The sequence below is a fragment of the Oryx dammah genome, unplaced genomic scaffold (genome assembly GCF_014754425.2).
Source record: "Oryx dammah isolate SB20612 unplaced genomic scaffold, SCBI_Odam_1.1 HiC_scaffold_11210, whole genome shotgun sequence".
NCBI classification, from domain to species: Eukaryota; Metazoa; Chordata; class Mammalia; order Artiodactyla; family Bovidae; genus Oryx; species Oryx dammah.
In genome coordinates, this window is record NW_024080603.1 from 1,214,933 (window position 1) to 1,228,630 (window position 13,698).

Sequence of the window (13,698 nt, forward strand, 5' to 3'; positions counted from 1 at the left end):
TAACTATGTGTTAATAGGGAATTATGTGTTATTGTATATGATTCATTTACTACATTATGTAATCATTTAAGCCTCACCATAATCCTATAAGGTAGGTACTAGAATTTTAATTTTACATATGTGAAAACCAAAGCATAAAGAATTTTAGTGACTTGAGTAAAATCCCTAGCTAATCGGTGGCAAAGCCAAGATCTAAATGGTTCCTGTCTGTCTCCAAAACTAAGAACTTTAGCGTCGTCCAATGCTATGTCACGTGCTACGGCCACAGCTACCTCGGTAGGGACAGCAGGGGGCAGCCTGGTCCTCCTCGCTGACAGGGTCTGCTCCCCCTGCTGGGATGAGGGCACACAAGGCCTGGCTTGAGTCTCTCCCTAATTTTTTTTTTTTTTTTTTGTATAGGTAAGCTCTTTTTTGGGGTGACATGCTCCATGTCAAATGCTATACACTTATATATATATACACATACTATAAACAAATAGAAATTCAATAAAAGTGAAAAAATAAAACAATGTAAATCCTATTCACTCCATGCTACTAAACTGCCTCATTAGAGCTGAAGAAAAATATTCCCCAAGGTAGGGCCTTCGGTTCTCTGAGCCTTCCCTGGGATGGCATAGCCTTGCCCTCCGTTCTTTATGGATGCCTCATGTAACTCACCTTCATCTGATCCTCACAGCAACTGTTAGGGGTGGTGATAATGACAGTTAATTCATAGGGCTGCTATGACTTATTCTGAGGACTGTATTAGGTAATAAACATAAAGTATCCACTATCATGGCTGGCAAACAGCAGGTGATCAATAAATGTTTGCCATAGCCAAAAATGTTCTTCCTGTTCCAGATGAGGCCATTCCTGGGTTATAAAGACCAGTACAAACAAGATGCCCACTCCTTTGGGGCTGGATTTGCACCTGGGGACATCGCAGCCACAAGTGGCTGAGTCCCAGGGAGCATCAGGAGACAGTTCTTCCCGTTCACCCAGTTCTTCCAGGGTGGCCAGTATTTACGGGATATCTCACAACCACAGTATGAGCTCTGCGGCCAGCTGAAACCCTGTGCTCTGCAGTGGGACCTGGCCAGGTCAGTTTCCTCCTGTGCCTAGAACAAACCAAGCTGGTGCCCATGTAGCCCTGCTATTACCTGCTTGCATCATCCTGCTCCCACCCATCAAACCAACTCATCCTTACCCTTCTCGAGCTGCTCCTGATCTACCTCCACACCAGCCTATCTTAGGATTCCAGCCCACAGCAACCCTAACCATCTCCGAGTCACTCTGAACATTCCTCGTTTTGACACTTGGCCACCATACTCACCTCCACTGCTGTGAATTTTATGTAGGAATGCCCTCTGTCTTAGGAAGTTTCTAAGCCTCTTGAGGACAAGGACAGACCATTCAAATGGTATCGTGTGTCCCTTGGATTCTCCCCTTCCCCTCTCCCCCCAAATTGGTCTGTAAATTTAAAAGAAACACACCTATTATCTAAACAGAGTTGAAATTATATATATATATAAAATATATATTCTTTTTTGAATTCTTTTCCATTATAGGTTATTATGAGACATTGAGTGCAGTTCCCCATGCTATATAGTAGGTCCTTTGCAATTAAAATATGCACACTACTATATAAAAAATAGACAACTAACAATAAATAAATAAAAAAACACATCTACTAAGACTTACCATGTATTTCTGTGTTTTAGCCTGGTATAAAACATCCTGGTAGTGCTGGGCAAAGTCAGGATCCACATTTTTAATCTTAGCAGTGGGTAATAGCAGGCTATCTAAAGTTCTCAGAGGATCCCCTTCATCAATGGCTTCATTGATGTATCCCACAGCTACAACTCCTAGAAAACAAAGAAGAAGAATTCCTTTTTAAGTCACAGTACATCATAAGTTTTCTTGAATCACCTATAGCAAAGATCGAGTTAGAAAGAGGGGCTGGGGAGATCACACATACACACAAACTGCAAGAGCTAATAAACAGCTACAGCTAAGGCTTCCATGGGCTTTCCTGGAAGCTCAGCAGGTAAAGAATCCGTCTGCAATGCAGGAGACCCCAGTTTGATTCCTAGGTTGGGAAGATGCCCCTAGAGGAGGGATGGGCTCCCCACTCCAGTATTCTTGGGCTTCCCTGGTGGTTCAGATGGAAAAGAATCCGCCTGTGATATGGGAGACCTGGGTTTGATCCCTGGGTTGAGATGATCCCCTGGAGCAGGGCATGCAACCCACTACAGTCTTCTGGCCTGGAGAATCCCAAGGACAGAGGAGCCTGACAGGCTCCATAGGGTCACAAAGAGTTGGATACGACTGAGCAACTAAGCACAGCACACAAGGTTACATAGTAGGTCAATGTACAGAAGTCAATTATATCTTTCTACAATTGCAATGTGCAATCTGAAAATGAAATTAAGGAAAAATCCCACAATAGATTCCAATTACAAGTAGATGACACATAGAATAAACACTTAGGAATAAATTTAACAGAACAAGGATAAGACATACATACTGAAAATTATGAAAGACCATTGGAAAAAAACGATGACCAAAATAAAGGGAAAAATTATCCCACGTTCATGGATCAAAAGGCTTACTACTACTAAGATGGCAGAGATCTCCAAATTGATCTACAGATTCAATGCAACCCCTATTAAAATTCCAGCTGCCCTTTTTTTTAACAGAAATTGACCAGCTGACTCTAAAATTCATATGGAAATGCAAGGGGTCAAGAAATAACCAATGTAATGCTCGGGGAAAAAAAAACAGAATAGGAGGACTCTTTCTAATTTCAAATTTACTACAAAGCTACAGTTAATACTGCATGGTACTGATATATACAGAAATCCATAGGTTAATGGAATAGAATTTAGAGTTCAGAAATAAACCCTTACATCTAGAGTCCACTGATATCTGACCAAGACATTGCAACAGGTGAAAAAGTCTTCATAACAAATGGGCACAGACAACTGAACGTCCTCTGCATAAGAATGAAGTTGGACTCCCTTCATCGTATCACACACAAAAATTAACTCAATATGGAATAGAGATATAGACATAAAAGCTTAAACTATAAATTTTTAATGTCTCAGAAGAGAAGTAAGGGTAAATCTTTGTGGCCTTGTGTTAGGCAATACTTCTGACCTATAAAACCAAAAACATAAACAAAAAAAGGAACAAAGGGATGTTGTAAAAATTAAACCTTTAAGAGGTACACACTATTATGTATAAAATAAACCACAAGGATATACTGTATAACACAGGCCATGTAGCCAATCTTCTAAAGTAACTATAAATGGGATGTAACCTCTGAAAGTTGTGAATCAATATATTAAACATCTGTAACATGTAATGTGTACATCAACAATAAACATCTGTAACATATAATTTGTACATCAACTATAATTCAATAAAAAATAATTAAACCTGTTATGCTTCCAAGGACACCATCAAAGAAAGTGAATAATCTACAGAATAGGAGTAAATACAAGTTCTGTATCTGATAAGAAACCTTAGGTACCTGATACACAAGAATATCAAATATATAAAGAATTTTTATAACTCAAAAATAAAAAAGAAAACCCAATTTAAAACAGGTAAAGGACTTGATCAGATATTTCTTTAAAGAAAATATACAAATGGCAAATAAGCACATGAAAAGATGTCCAGTATCACTAGTTATTAGGAAAATGCAAATGCAAAGCACACAAAATACCACTTTCTAACCACTAGGATGGCTATATTGAAAAAGACAAACAATAACAAGTGTTCTGAGGATGGGGTGAGACTGGTGGTGGCGATGGAGAATGGCAGTCACCTCGGTAAACAGGCAGCTCTTTAACATATTAAGCATACAGCTTCCATATGATCCGGTAGTTCCACTGCTAGGTATATACTCAAGGGAACTGAAACCTCATGGCCACAAAAAAGCTGACACATGAATGTTTATAGAAGCAATATTCACAAGAGCTAAAAAGTAGAAACAACCCAGATACCCATCAACTGATAACTGGATAAAAAATGCATACCCATGGAATAGAATATTACCTGACCTAGAAAGTAACATGAAGTAATACCTATGGAACAGAATATTACCTGACCTAGAAAGTAATATTGGAGAAGGCAATGGCACCCCACTCCAGTCCTCTTGCCTGGAAAATCCCATGGACGGAGGAGCCTGGTAGGCTGCAGTCCATGGGGTCGATAAGAGTCGGATGCGACTGAGTGACTTCACTTTCACTTTTCACTTTCATGCATTGGAGAAGGAAATGGCAACCCACTCCAGTGTTCTTGCCTGGAGAATCCTAGGGACCGAGGAGCCTGGTGGGCTGCCGTCTCTGGGTTCGCACAGAGTCAGACACGACTGAAGTGACTTAGCAGCAGAAAGTAATATGAAGTATAATGATCCAACACAGATGGACCTTGAAAACCTTATGCCAAAAGAAAGAAGCCAGACACAAAAGGCCCCATATTCCATGATTCTCTTTATATGAAATACCCAGAATAGGAAATCCACAGAAACAAAGCAATTGGTCGTTGCCAGGGGATGGCAGGATGAGGAAAAGGGAGTGACTGACTGCTGATGGGTACAAAGTTTCTTTCTGGGGTGATGAAAATGTTCTCAATTTAGATACTAGAGATGGTTGCACAATTTTTAAGATATATAAAACCACCATAAAAACACAATAAAATGGGGAATTTTATGGTATATGAATTATATCCCAATAAAGGTGTTATAAAAACAGGAGATAATGTTGGCCCATGGAACTTGTTAGTTCAGGATCAACACAGTTTCTCTAGATTTGAATAAAAAGAGAAAGGAAGTACTATGAAAAATAAAACAGGAGATAACTTGACATACAAGTAGCAGCTCATTTCTAGCGGACGCCTCACTTAGATAATAAGGCCAAGTACTGCTACTTGACGGAATCAGAGAATACCAGGGCTAGAAGGATTTACTGTAAAGAGGTACAGAAAAGAACACAGAATTGCAAAGAGATTTGGATATGCATTCTATTATTTGGTTTATTCTACTTCACCACTTTGTAAAGAACACCTAAGAGACAGTTCAAAACCAAACAATTCCCTATAGTGTTAGCAGAGTGACTTTCAAGGTTAATATAGTCCATTTCTGTCCAGTGAATATTCTGTGATGATGAAAATGTTCGGCCATCCAGTATGGTAGCCATTAGCGACATGTAGCTAATGACCACCTAAAATGTGGCTAGTATAACTGAAGAATTTAAAATTTTATTTACTGTTAATTAGTTAAAATAACCACAGGAAGCCGGCAAGTGTAGGTAGGTTCCATAGAAATTATCAAAGTCGTGCATGTTTGGGGAAATTTTTAAGGTTCAAGTATGGCTAATTAACATCGCAAATTCTCTAATACCATCTGGGAAGATAACATCTGGAACCCTTTGTATGTACCAAAGGATGAATAAGCATACCTACCAATTCAAACTTCTACTGTCTCTACTATACACAGGATCTTAGGACAGAGACGGACAGGTCCAGGAACGAAAAGCACAGAAGCCACGTCACACAGTTGGAAAAGTATTTGAGTTTAGCAGAAAGGACCTATTTGGAGGCCGCTTCTCAATACTACATTATTCTTATAAACTATAAATCAGTCATACTATAGTGTATGTATGCATGGGTATATTGTTCATGAATATACATACACAAAAGTACACACGGACATGTACATACCTTCACATACTAACAGGGGGCTTCTGCTTCCCAGGTGAGTGCTCATGGACAAGAATTACTAAAGAAACTAAACATTAACAAGCAGTAAGCTTAGAAAATAAACATACTAAAAGTTAAACATTCTCTCATTCTGTCAGTTATTTTTCATCGAAAACAGTCAGAAGCCACTCTATTAAGTATGATATGCTATGAAACAGAATATATTCTTTTAATTTTTAAGAAGCATCTTCATTTTGACATTCAAATTAAGGCAAATTGTTTAGCTAAGTATCTCCTGAATAAAAGGCCCCATAAAGACCATTGTTAAGAATGAAAAAATCTATAGGAGGAAAGGGACTTTCTAAAATGCCTAGAAATTATCCAGATTATAATACTCCAGTATGTTGGAAGAAGCAGCAAAAATACTTCTCTAATGTGCAAGTTAGGTTATCTCAAAACATTGGAAGAACTTGGGAAAGTTCAAGTACTAGCCACGTACATGTTATTATCACTTCACCCTGTAAAGTTTATAAACTGGAGAGCATGGAACACTTATGTCATTCTCTCAACATCCCCTTGGGTCTACTGTTCTAAATATTTTTAAACATCCCACTCAAGAATGATCTTTACAGAACTACATCTGAGAAAGAGAATGCACGTACCTAACGGCCGGTCACCTGGGAATAAGTGCCGTCCAGCTGACTTGATTGAAATCAGCTGCTTAAGTTTTTGGTGTGTTTATAGGAACACAAGCTGCTGATGTCATAGTCAATGACCTCACAGGGGCTGAAAAACCTTCCCAGAAGTCCCCTAGGCACATCTGCATCACGTCCTCTGTTCATACATAAAGAGAAAATCCCATTTGGGCAAAGATTGTTGAGCCTCAACTCATGGCCCACCTATTTGAATCAGCATATGATACTATAACATTCTAGTCCAACAAAAGGGTGGGCATTTCCTTAAAGATGCTGTCAGGATTTGAGACACGACCATCTCAGTGAAATAAGTGACAAAGAATGGTACCTACCAAATTTAAAAAGCAAAAATTCACAGGAAGGAAACCTTGTCTAAGCTCTCTGGTCAAACTAATGCTCCACTAAGGTTCATCTGGGAAAAGTAAACTTTCCATTAAGACATCAGCAGAGCATCCAAATCTGAGGTAATGCATTTAACAGCTTCTCCACTCAATTCAGCTTTCACATTTCCCATCTGCAGCATACCTCATCCACACCACAATTTAGACATGGGATTGCACCCTGGAGTGTGTGGCAGGGGTGAGGTGGGAGAGCAATGCACTTTCAAGATGTCCATGAGAAATTCTCAGCTCTTTCAGATGATTTAATTTCTATATTATGCAATTCAGGCCTGGCAACGGTATATTTAATTCAGTTTTTAAGCAATCACCTAAACAGACAATGTCCAACTCAATACTTCAAGTGTGCTAAGTCGTGTCTGATTTTGCAACCCCATGGACCATAGCCCTTCAGGCTCCCATGTCCATGGGACTCTCCAGGCAAGAACAATGGAGTGAGTTGCCATTTCCTTCTCCCAATATTTTAAGAACTTTAAGCAAAAATACTCCATTTTGACAAAATGACAAACTAAAACAGAGAGAAATTAAATCTTTTATATTAAGTCCCCTAGAAAGGAAATATTAGTCTCTACATGGCTAAACTAAGATCATGGCATCCAGTCCCATCACTTCATGGCAAATAGATGGGGAAACAGTGGAAACAATGGCTGACTTTATTTTTCTAGGCTCCAAAATCACTGTGGATAGTGATTGCAGCCATAAAATTAAAAGATGCTTGCTCCTTGGAAGGAAAGTTATGACCAACCTAGATAGCATATTAAAAAGCAGAGACATTACATTACTTTGTCAACAAAGGTCCATCTAGTCAAGGCTATGGTTTTTCCAGTAGTCATGTATGGATGTGAGAGTTGGACTATAAAGAAAGCTGAGTGCCAAAGAATTGATGCTTTTGAACTGTGGTGTTGGAGAAGACTCTTGAGAGTCCCTTGGACTGAAAGGAAATCCAACCAGTCCATCCTAAGGGAGATCAGTCCTGGGTGTTCATTGGAAGGACTGATGTTAAAGCTGAAACTCCAATGCTTTGGCCACCTGATGCGAAGAGCTGACTAATTTGAAAACACTCTGATGCTGGGAAAGATCGAGGGCATGAGGAGAAGGGGACATCAGAGGACGAGATGGTTGAATGGCATCACCGACTCAATGGACATGGGTTTTGGTGGACTCCGGGAGTTGGTGATGGACAGGGAGGCCTGGCATGCTGCGGTTCACGGGGTCACAAAGAGTCAGACACAACTGAGAGACTGAATTGAACTGAGATGGCTAAAAGAAATGTGATAATTGCTGAATGATACGTCTCGTGGAGAATAACTTAATAGTACAGCTACTTAGATAAATGCCACACAAATGTAAAGAAATTTTGCTTAAAAGTATTCATCTAGGACTTCCCTGCTAGTACAATGGGTAAGAATCCACCTGAAAATTCAGGGGACACAGGTTTGATCCTTGGTCCAGGAAGATTCTACATGCGGTGAGCAAGTAAACCGAATGCCCCAACTACCAAGCCCAGACACCTAGAGTCTGTGCTCTGCAACAAGAGAAGCTTTCACAATGAGAAACCCGGGTACTACAAGGAAGAGGAGCCCCTGCTCGCCACAACTAGAGAAAGCCTGCATGCAGCAACAAAGACCCAGTGCAACCAAAAAAAAACAAATAAACCAAAAAAGTATCCACCTACAAGGAAATCACTGGCGGTCCAGAGGTCAGGACTCCGCGCTTTCATTGCTGAGGGTGCGGGTTAAATCCTTGATTGAAGAACTAAGATTCCACAAGCTGTGCGGTATGTGTGCCCCCCCCCACCCCAATTCACCTACAAAAGACCACTTTCTTTTAAAGTTATATACATGTTACAGTTTCTCTTTTCCTGGTAAAAGCAAAGGCTCTATCTGATAATCTGGGACAAAAAATGGCAGGTCCCTCCTCCCCCTTGTCAGTGTCAAGAATGAGAATAAAACAACATTCATGCAGCACTGAGAACTGATACATCTTCATCTGTATTAACAGGACATACAGAAATCACCAAAGCAAACTTGGATTGCACATACTGTCACAAAGAATACGGAAAATGTTAGGAAACAAAGATGCAACATAATTTTGTGCTTTGCCAACATTTGAATGGCCTTAGCCAAAGCACCCAAACCATGGCTTCACCCTGCAAGTGTGGAGCTAGGGGCCAAGGAGGAAGGCAGGAGGCTGGGGGCCTGAGCTTTGCAACAGGACACACACCAGTGTCATGGCCCACACCCTGAGCCCCCACTGATGATGCTGAGCATCTGCTTAAATTAGTGCTTTCCTCACAACCAACATTTGGCAAGAACCACCAGCTCCCCAGCCAACAGGCCAGAAAAGAGCCGAGGGAGTGGAGAGTCAGCTATCTGATGGCAGGGATCCCCAAACGCAGAGAGGCAGCAGAAAGTCCTGCTGTCACAAAAGGGGAAACAGATCTGTAGACAATTCTTGAAAAGGACAAAATGAAAAAAAGTTCAGCAATCAGTCTAACAGTGGCATCTAAGGTACACCACGTCCAAGCAGCACCCTTGGATCCTGCTTTTTATGAGAGGTCTAGAGTGAGAAGCTGTTTAGCCAAAAAGTAAACCTGGCCTTGATACTGGGCACAGGGCTCATAGGAAGTCATAAAGAAAGCAAAGAAAGCTCTGCAAATGCAATGAACGAAGTCAAGTGTTTTATCTTTAGTGACTGTAGTATAACAAAATGAGATACAGTATTAGAAGACCAGATCTAAGAACTTAACCAAAACAAAGTAGAACAAAACATTGTAAACTTCTGTGATGTTTATAAAGAGTAAGCATAGAGCTTAAGCACTTTAATCTTTTTTATACAATTTTTAAACGTTCCTTTTCATTTACACGTATTACACAATATTGGCTTTATTTCCCTTGTTGTAAGTACATTCTTAAGCCGATCTTATACCCAATAGTTTGCACTTCCCACTTGCCCCTCCCACCTTCCCTCTCCGCCCTGGTAACCAGTAGTCTGTTCCACAGATAGAGATCTGTGAATCTGCCTCTTTTTCGTCACATTCCCTCGTTTGTTGTATTATAGATTCCTCATATTAGTGATCTCATACAGTATTTGCCTTTCTATGTATGACATTTCAGTTAGCATAATACTCTTCTAGTCCATCCATCTTGTTGCAAATGGCAAAATTTTATTCTTTTTTTATGGCTGAATAGTATTCCGTCACACAGACAGACACTACATCTTCATACATTCATCTGCTGATGGAGACATTTAGGTTGTAAAACCTTACAAAAATAAACTAGGACAAAACATTCTGAGAGCTCCTAAGTTCTAGAAACACAGCAAATCACCATGATTTGAGATCATAAACAATAGTTAGACTGTGCTGTAATTTCTTCTTAGAGCAGGAATATGCGTCATGCTGCTGCTGCTGCTAAGTTGCTTCAGTCATGTCTGACTCTGTGTGACCCCATAGAAGGCAGCCCACCAGGCTCCCCCGTCCCTGGGATTCTCCAGGCAAAAACACTGGAGTGCATTGCCATTTCCTTCTCCAATGCATGAAAGTGAAAAGTGAAAGTGAAGTTGCTCAGTCGTGTCTGACTCTGTGCGACCCCATGGACTGCAGCCTACCAGGGTCCTCCATCCATGGGATTTTCCAGGCAAGAATACCAGAGTGGGTTGCCATTGCCTTCTCCAAATATGTGTCATATTTCAGAATAATACCCAAATGAAAGGTCAAAATAAAGTTGAGTGCTTAGAAAACTGAGTTCTTTAGAGTAGTCATTTTCCAAGTGTGTGTGCTTAGTCACTCAGTCATGTCCAACTCTTTGTGACCCTTCGGACTGTAGCCCACCAGGGCTCCTCTGTCCTTGGGGTTTTCCAGGCAAGAATACTGGAGTGGGCTGCCATTTCCTTCTCCAGGGGATTTTCCTGACCCAGGGATCAAACCTGCAGCTTTTCTGCACTGCAGGCAGATTCTTTACCTGCTGAGCCATCAGGGAAGCTCAAGTACCAGGAAATTTTAGAAGTTAGGACTTGTATTTATGTATTTTATTCTATTCTTTTCTGTCTTATGTTCGCTTTGTAATGTTTATAACACATTGGGGTAGTAGTACAGAGGTAACATTTATATATAAAAACATATGTACCTGTAAGAAGAATGTTTTCTCATAGGGCTCCAAGAGCAAAAGATTGGCAGCCCTGATCTAGAGATCTGTGCTGTCCAGCTACCTCACTCTCCCACCATAACTAGAGAAGGAAACTCTTCCATACTTACGGTCATTCTCTTCTTGAATTTCGATATTAACCATATCGATACAATTCTGAATTTCATTCCAGCTTAAGCTATCTTGCCCTTGGGATAAGGCTTCCAGTTTAATGGAGAGAAGTGCATTTGCATAACTGTAGAAGAGAAAACAAGCATGACGCCTATCAGAGAGATTCATTCTTTGTTCATGTTACGCATCTTAAATTTGGCAAGCATCTTGAGTTTGACACACGGGGCCCAATGTGATGTTACGAAGTTAGACTAAGAGTAGAAAGGCAAGTAAAACTGTCTTGCGCAGCTCTGTCAACATACACCAAGGTCACTTAGACTAATAATGTTGTTTCTGTCCTTCAAATACTTCTAGGCACAAATGTTTTTAAATAAAAAGTTCCTCAAATTCCAATCTTTTGTATTTATCTCAGGCAAAGAAACCTCAACATCCTTAACTTTGTGAAGTTACTAGTTTTTTTTTGGTAACTATTTTTCCTTCCCTTTGTATGTCTTGGTTCTGCTCAGACTCCAGATGACTACTATGATGTAAAATTCAGAATTACCATGGCTTCTAATCTTTCCACCAAGGGCCCTTTTTTTTTTTTCCTCTCCTTCCTTGGCCAAATCCAAGCCTAGGGAGCCCCATCCCCCCTTTTTTTTTTTTTTACTGTGACCCTAAAATAGCTGGGTTACCTTGTAGCCTAATACATACACCAAATCAAATAAAATCCAACTGCAGTTCCAGAAACCTTGGTGAAGATCATGCATCTTCACTGCCTGTTTTCTTGACGAGGCGGTGCATGAATTGAACTAGAATGTCCTGGAATTCCTCTTCACCTGTCCATTCCTCAGGCTTCACACAGCTACTACCTCGCTCCTGTGTCTGCTCCCTGTCATCCCACTTTTACACCTCAATCGGACCCCTGACCCTCCTCACCTTCTGGAAAACAGAACTTGGTCGATGCGCTGATTATTTTTCTTGTCCTGAGAAATTTTGGGTAACAAGATAATCCGATACTTCATCTTGACATATTACTAAGAGACTTTCGTTTCTTAGTCATCAGTTTTCCCATTTGAGATTATAGAAACAACGTTATAACCATAAGCTAACATGAGTAAGTTATTCCAGGCCAAAGTGTAGAAACCCAATAGTTTAATTTGCTTGTGCATCTTTATACCAGAGAAGTGAAGCTCAATCCTCTACGCATATACTGATTCACTTTGCAACTTGACTTCTGAATAGAACAAACAGATTTACAGCAGAGGTTCAAAGGAGTAACACTACATTGAATCTGTAACTGTTTCCTCATTGTGACAGGTTTTCTCAAAGTTCTGCGCACTCCAAGGTGACACTGATATGTCTTCCATTGGGTGTCGCTTGAAAGAGAAAAATATCATTCAGAATAGGAAGTGGTGGGGAGGACTCATTTTCTGTGTCTGAACAAGGCATTACCAAACACAGCCTTGAAAGTGTCTCGAGGTCCTGTGTGAGATTCACACCTTATCAAGAGTTATAAACCTAAGAAAATACTTTTCTACACTTGCGTACATGCTAAGTCACTTCAGTCGTTTGACTCTTTGCGACCCTATGGACTGTAGCCCACCAGGCTCCTCTGTCCATGGGGATTCTCCAGGCAAGAATACTGCAATGGGTTGCCATTTCCTTTTCCAGGGGATCTTTCCAATCCAGGGATTTATCTGGGTCTCTTTCATTGCTAATGCTGCTGCTAAGTTGCTTCAGTCGTGTCCGACTCTGTGTGACCCCGTAGATGACAGCCCACCAGGCTCCCCCATCCCTGGGATTCTCCAGTCAAGAACACTGGATTGGGTTGCCATTTCCTTCTCCAGTGCATGAAAGTGAAAAGTGAAAGTGAAGTCGCTCAGTCGTATCCGACTCCTAGCAACCCCATGGATGGCAGCCTACTAGGCTCCTCTGTCCATGGGGTTCTCCAGGCAAGAGTACTGCAATGGGTTGCCATTTCCTTTTCTGCTGGGAGCCAGCATGGGAGATCCCACCCATGACAAAGGTCATGAGGAAGAGGCCTGACAGGCAAAGGCGAGTCAGGACTCGAGGGACCCCCTGGATCTGCTCGAGCATCTACCCCCAAACCAGCATCTGCCTGTCCTGCTATTTTTCACCAACTCCCTGTTACCAACGGGGGACTGTCCCCGACCACCTTTCTCTGAAGAAAATTAACTTAGAGCTCTAGTTTATAAGTCTCCTGGGCATGTAATTGGAGTGTTTCAATTCAAACCCCCCTGATAGCTTCCTAACTTGCCTGACAGGTTTATCTGGACTTTTTCAACTACAAATGTGATTGTTTACAGCCTCCCAACTGTAAGAGGCACAGGAAGCTTAAAAGGAATGTAGAGCCTTTCGAGGAGTTAAAAATCATTAGAATAGAACTGGTTAAGGGTTTCATTGTTGAGCCAATACTTGCTGGCAAGTTTTCATATCTTTTATTTGTTGATATAGTTGGTACATAGAAAAAACAGGTAGTAGCCCTGGCATTAGCAACATTAGATCTTTGAGTTAAGTACTTTCTTTGTTATAACCCATTGCACCTTTGTGCTATAGGAATGTAACTTTATTTAGTATTTTGAGGGTGATGCAGATTAAAGAAAAAACACTTCAAGGGAAAATGAGTTTTTTGGTTGATTAACATTTATCAAGGTAAAAAGC

At 40.7% G+C, this 13,698-nt stretch overlaps 1 protein-coding gene across 1 annotated transcript in view; it reads right to left on the minus strand.

Moving 5' to 3' along the window:
- The window catches only part of LOC120860949 (ras GTPase-activating-like protein IQGAP2), a 309,525-nt gene that overhangs the window by 91,326 nt on the left and 204,501 nt on the right, over nt 1-13,698 (minus strand). The window contains exons 12-13 of the mRNA XM_040236658.1: nt 11,034-11,158; nt 1,681-1,844 (exon numbers count right to left, since the gene is read on the minus strand). Coding sequence (XP_040092592.1) covers nt 1,681-1,844; nt 11,034-11,158 — 289 coding nt within the window. The remainder of the gene's footprint in view (nt 1-1,680; nt 1,845-11,033; nt 11,159-13,698) is intronic.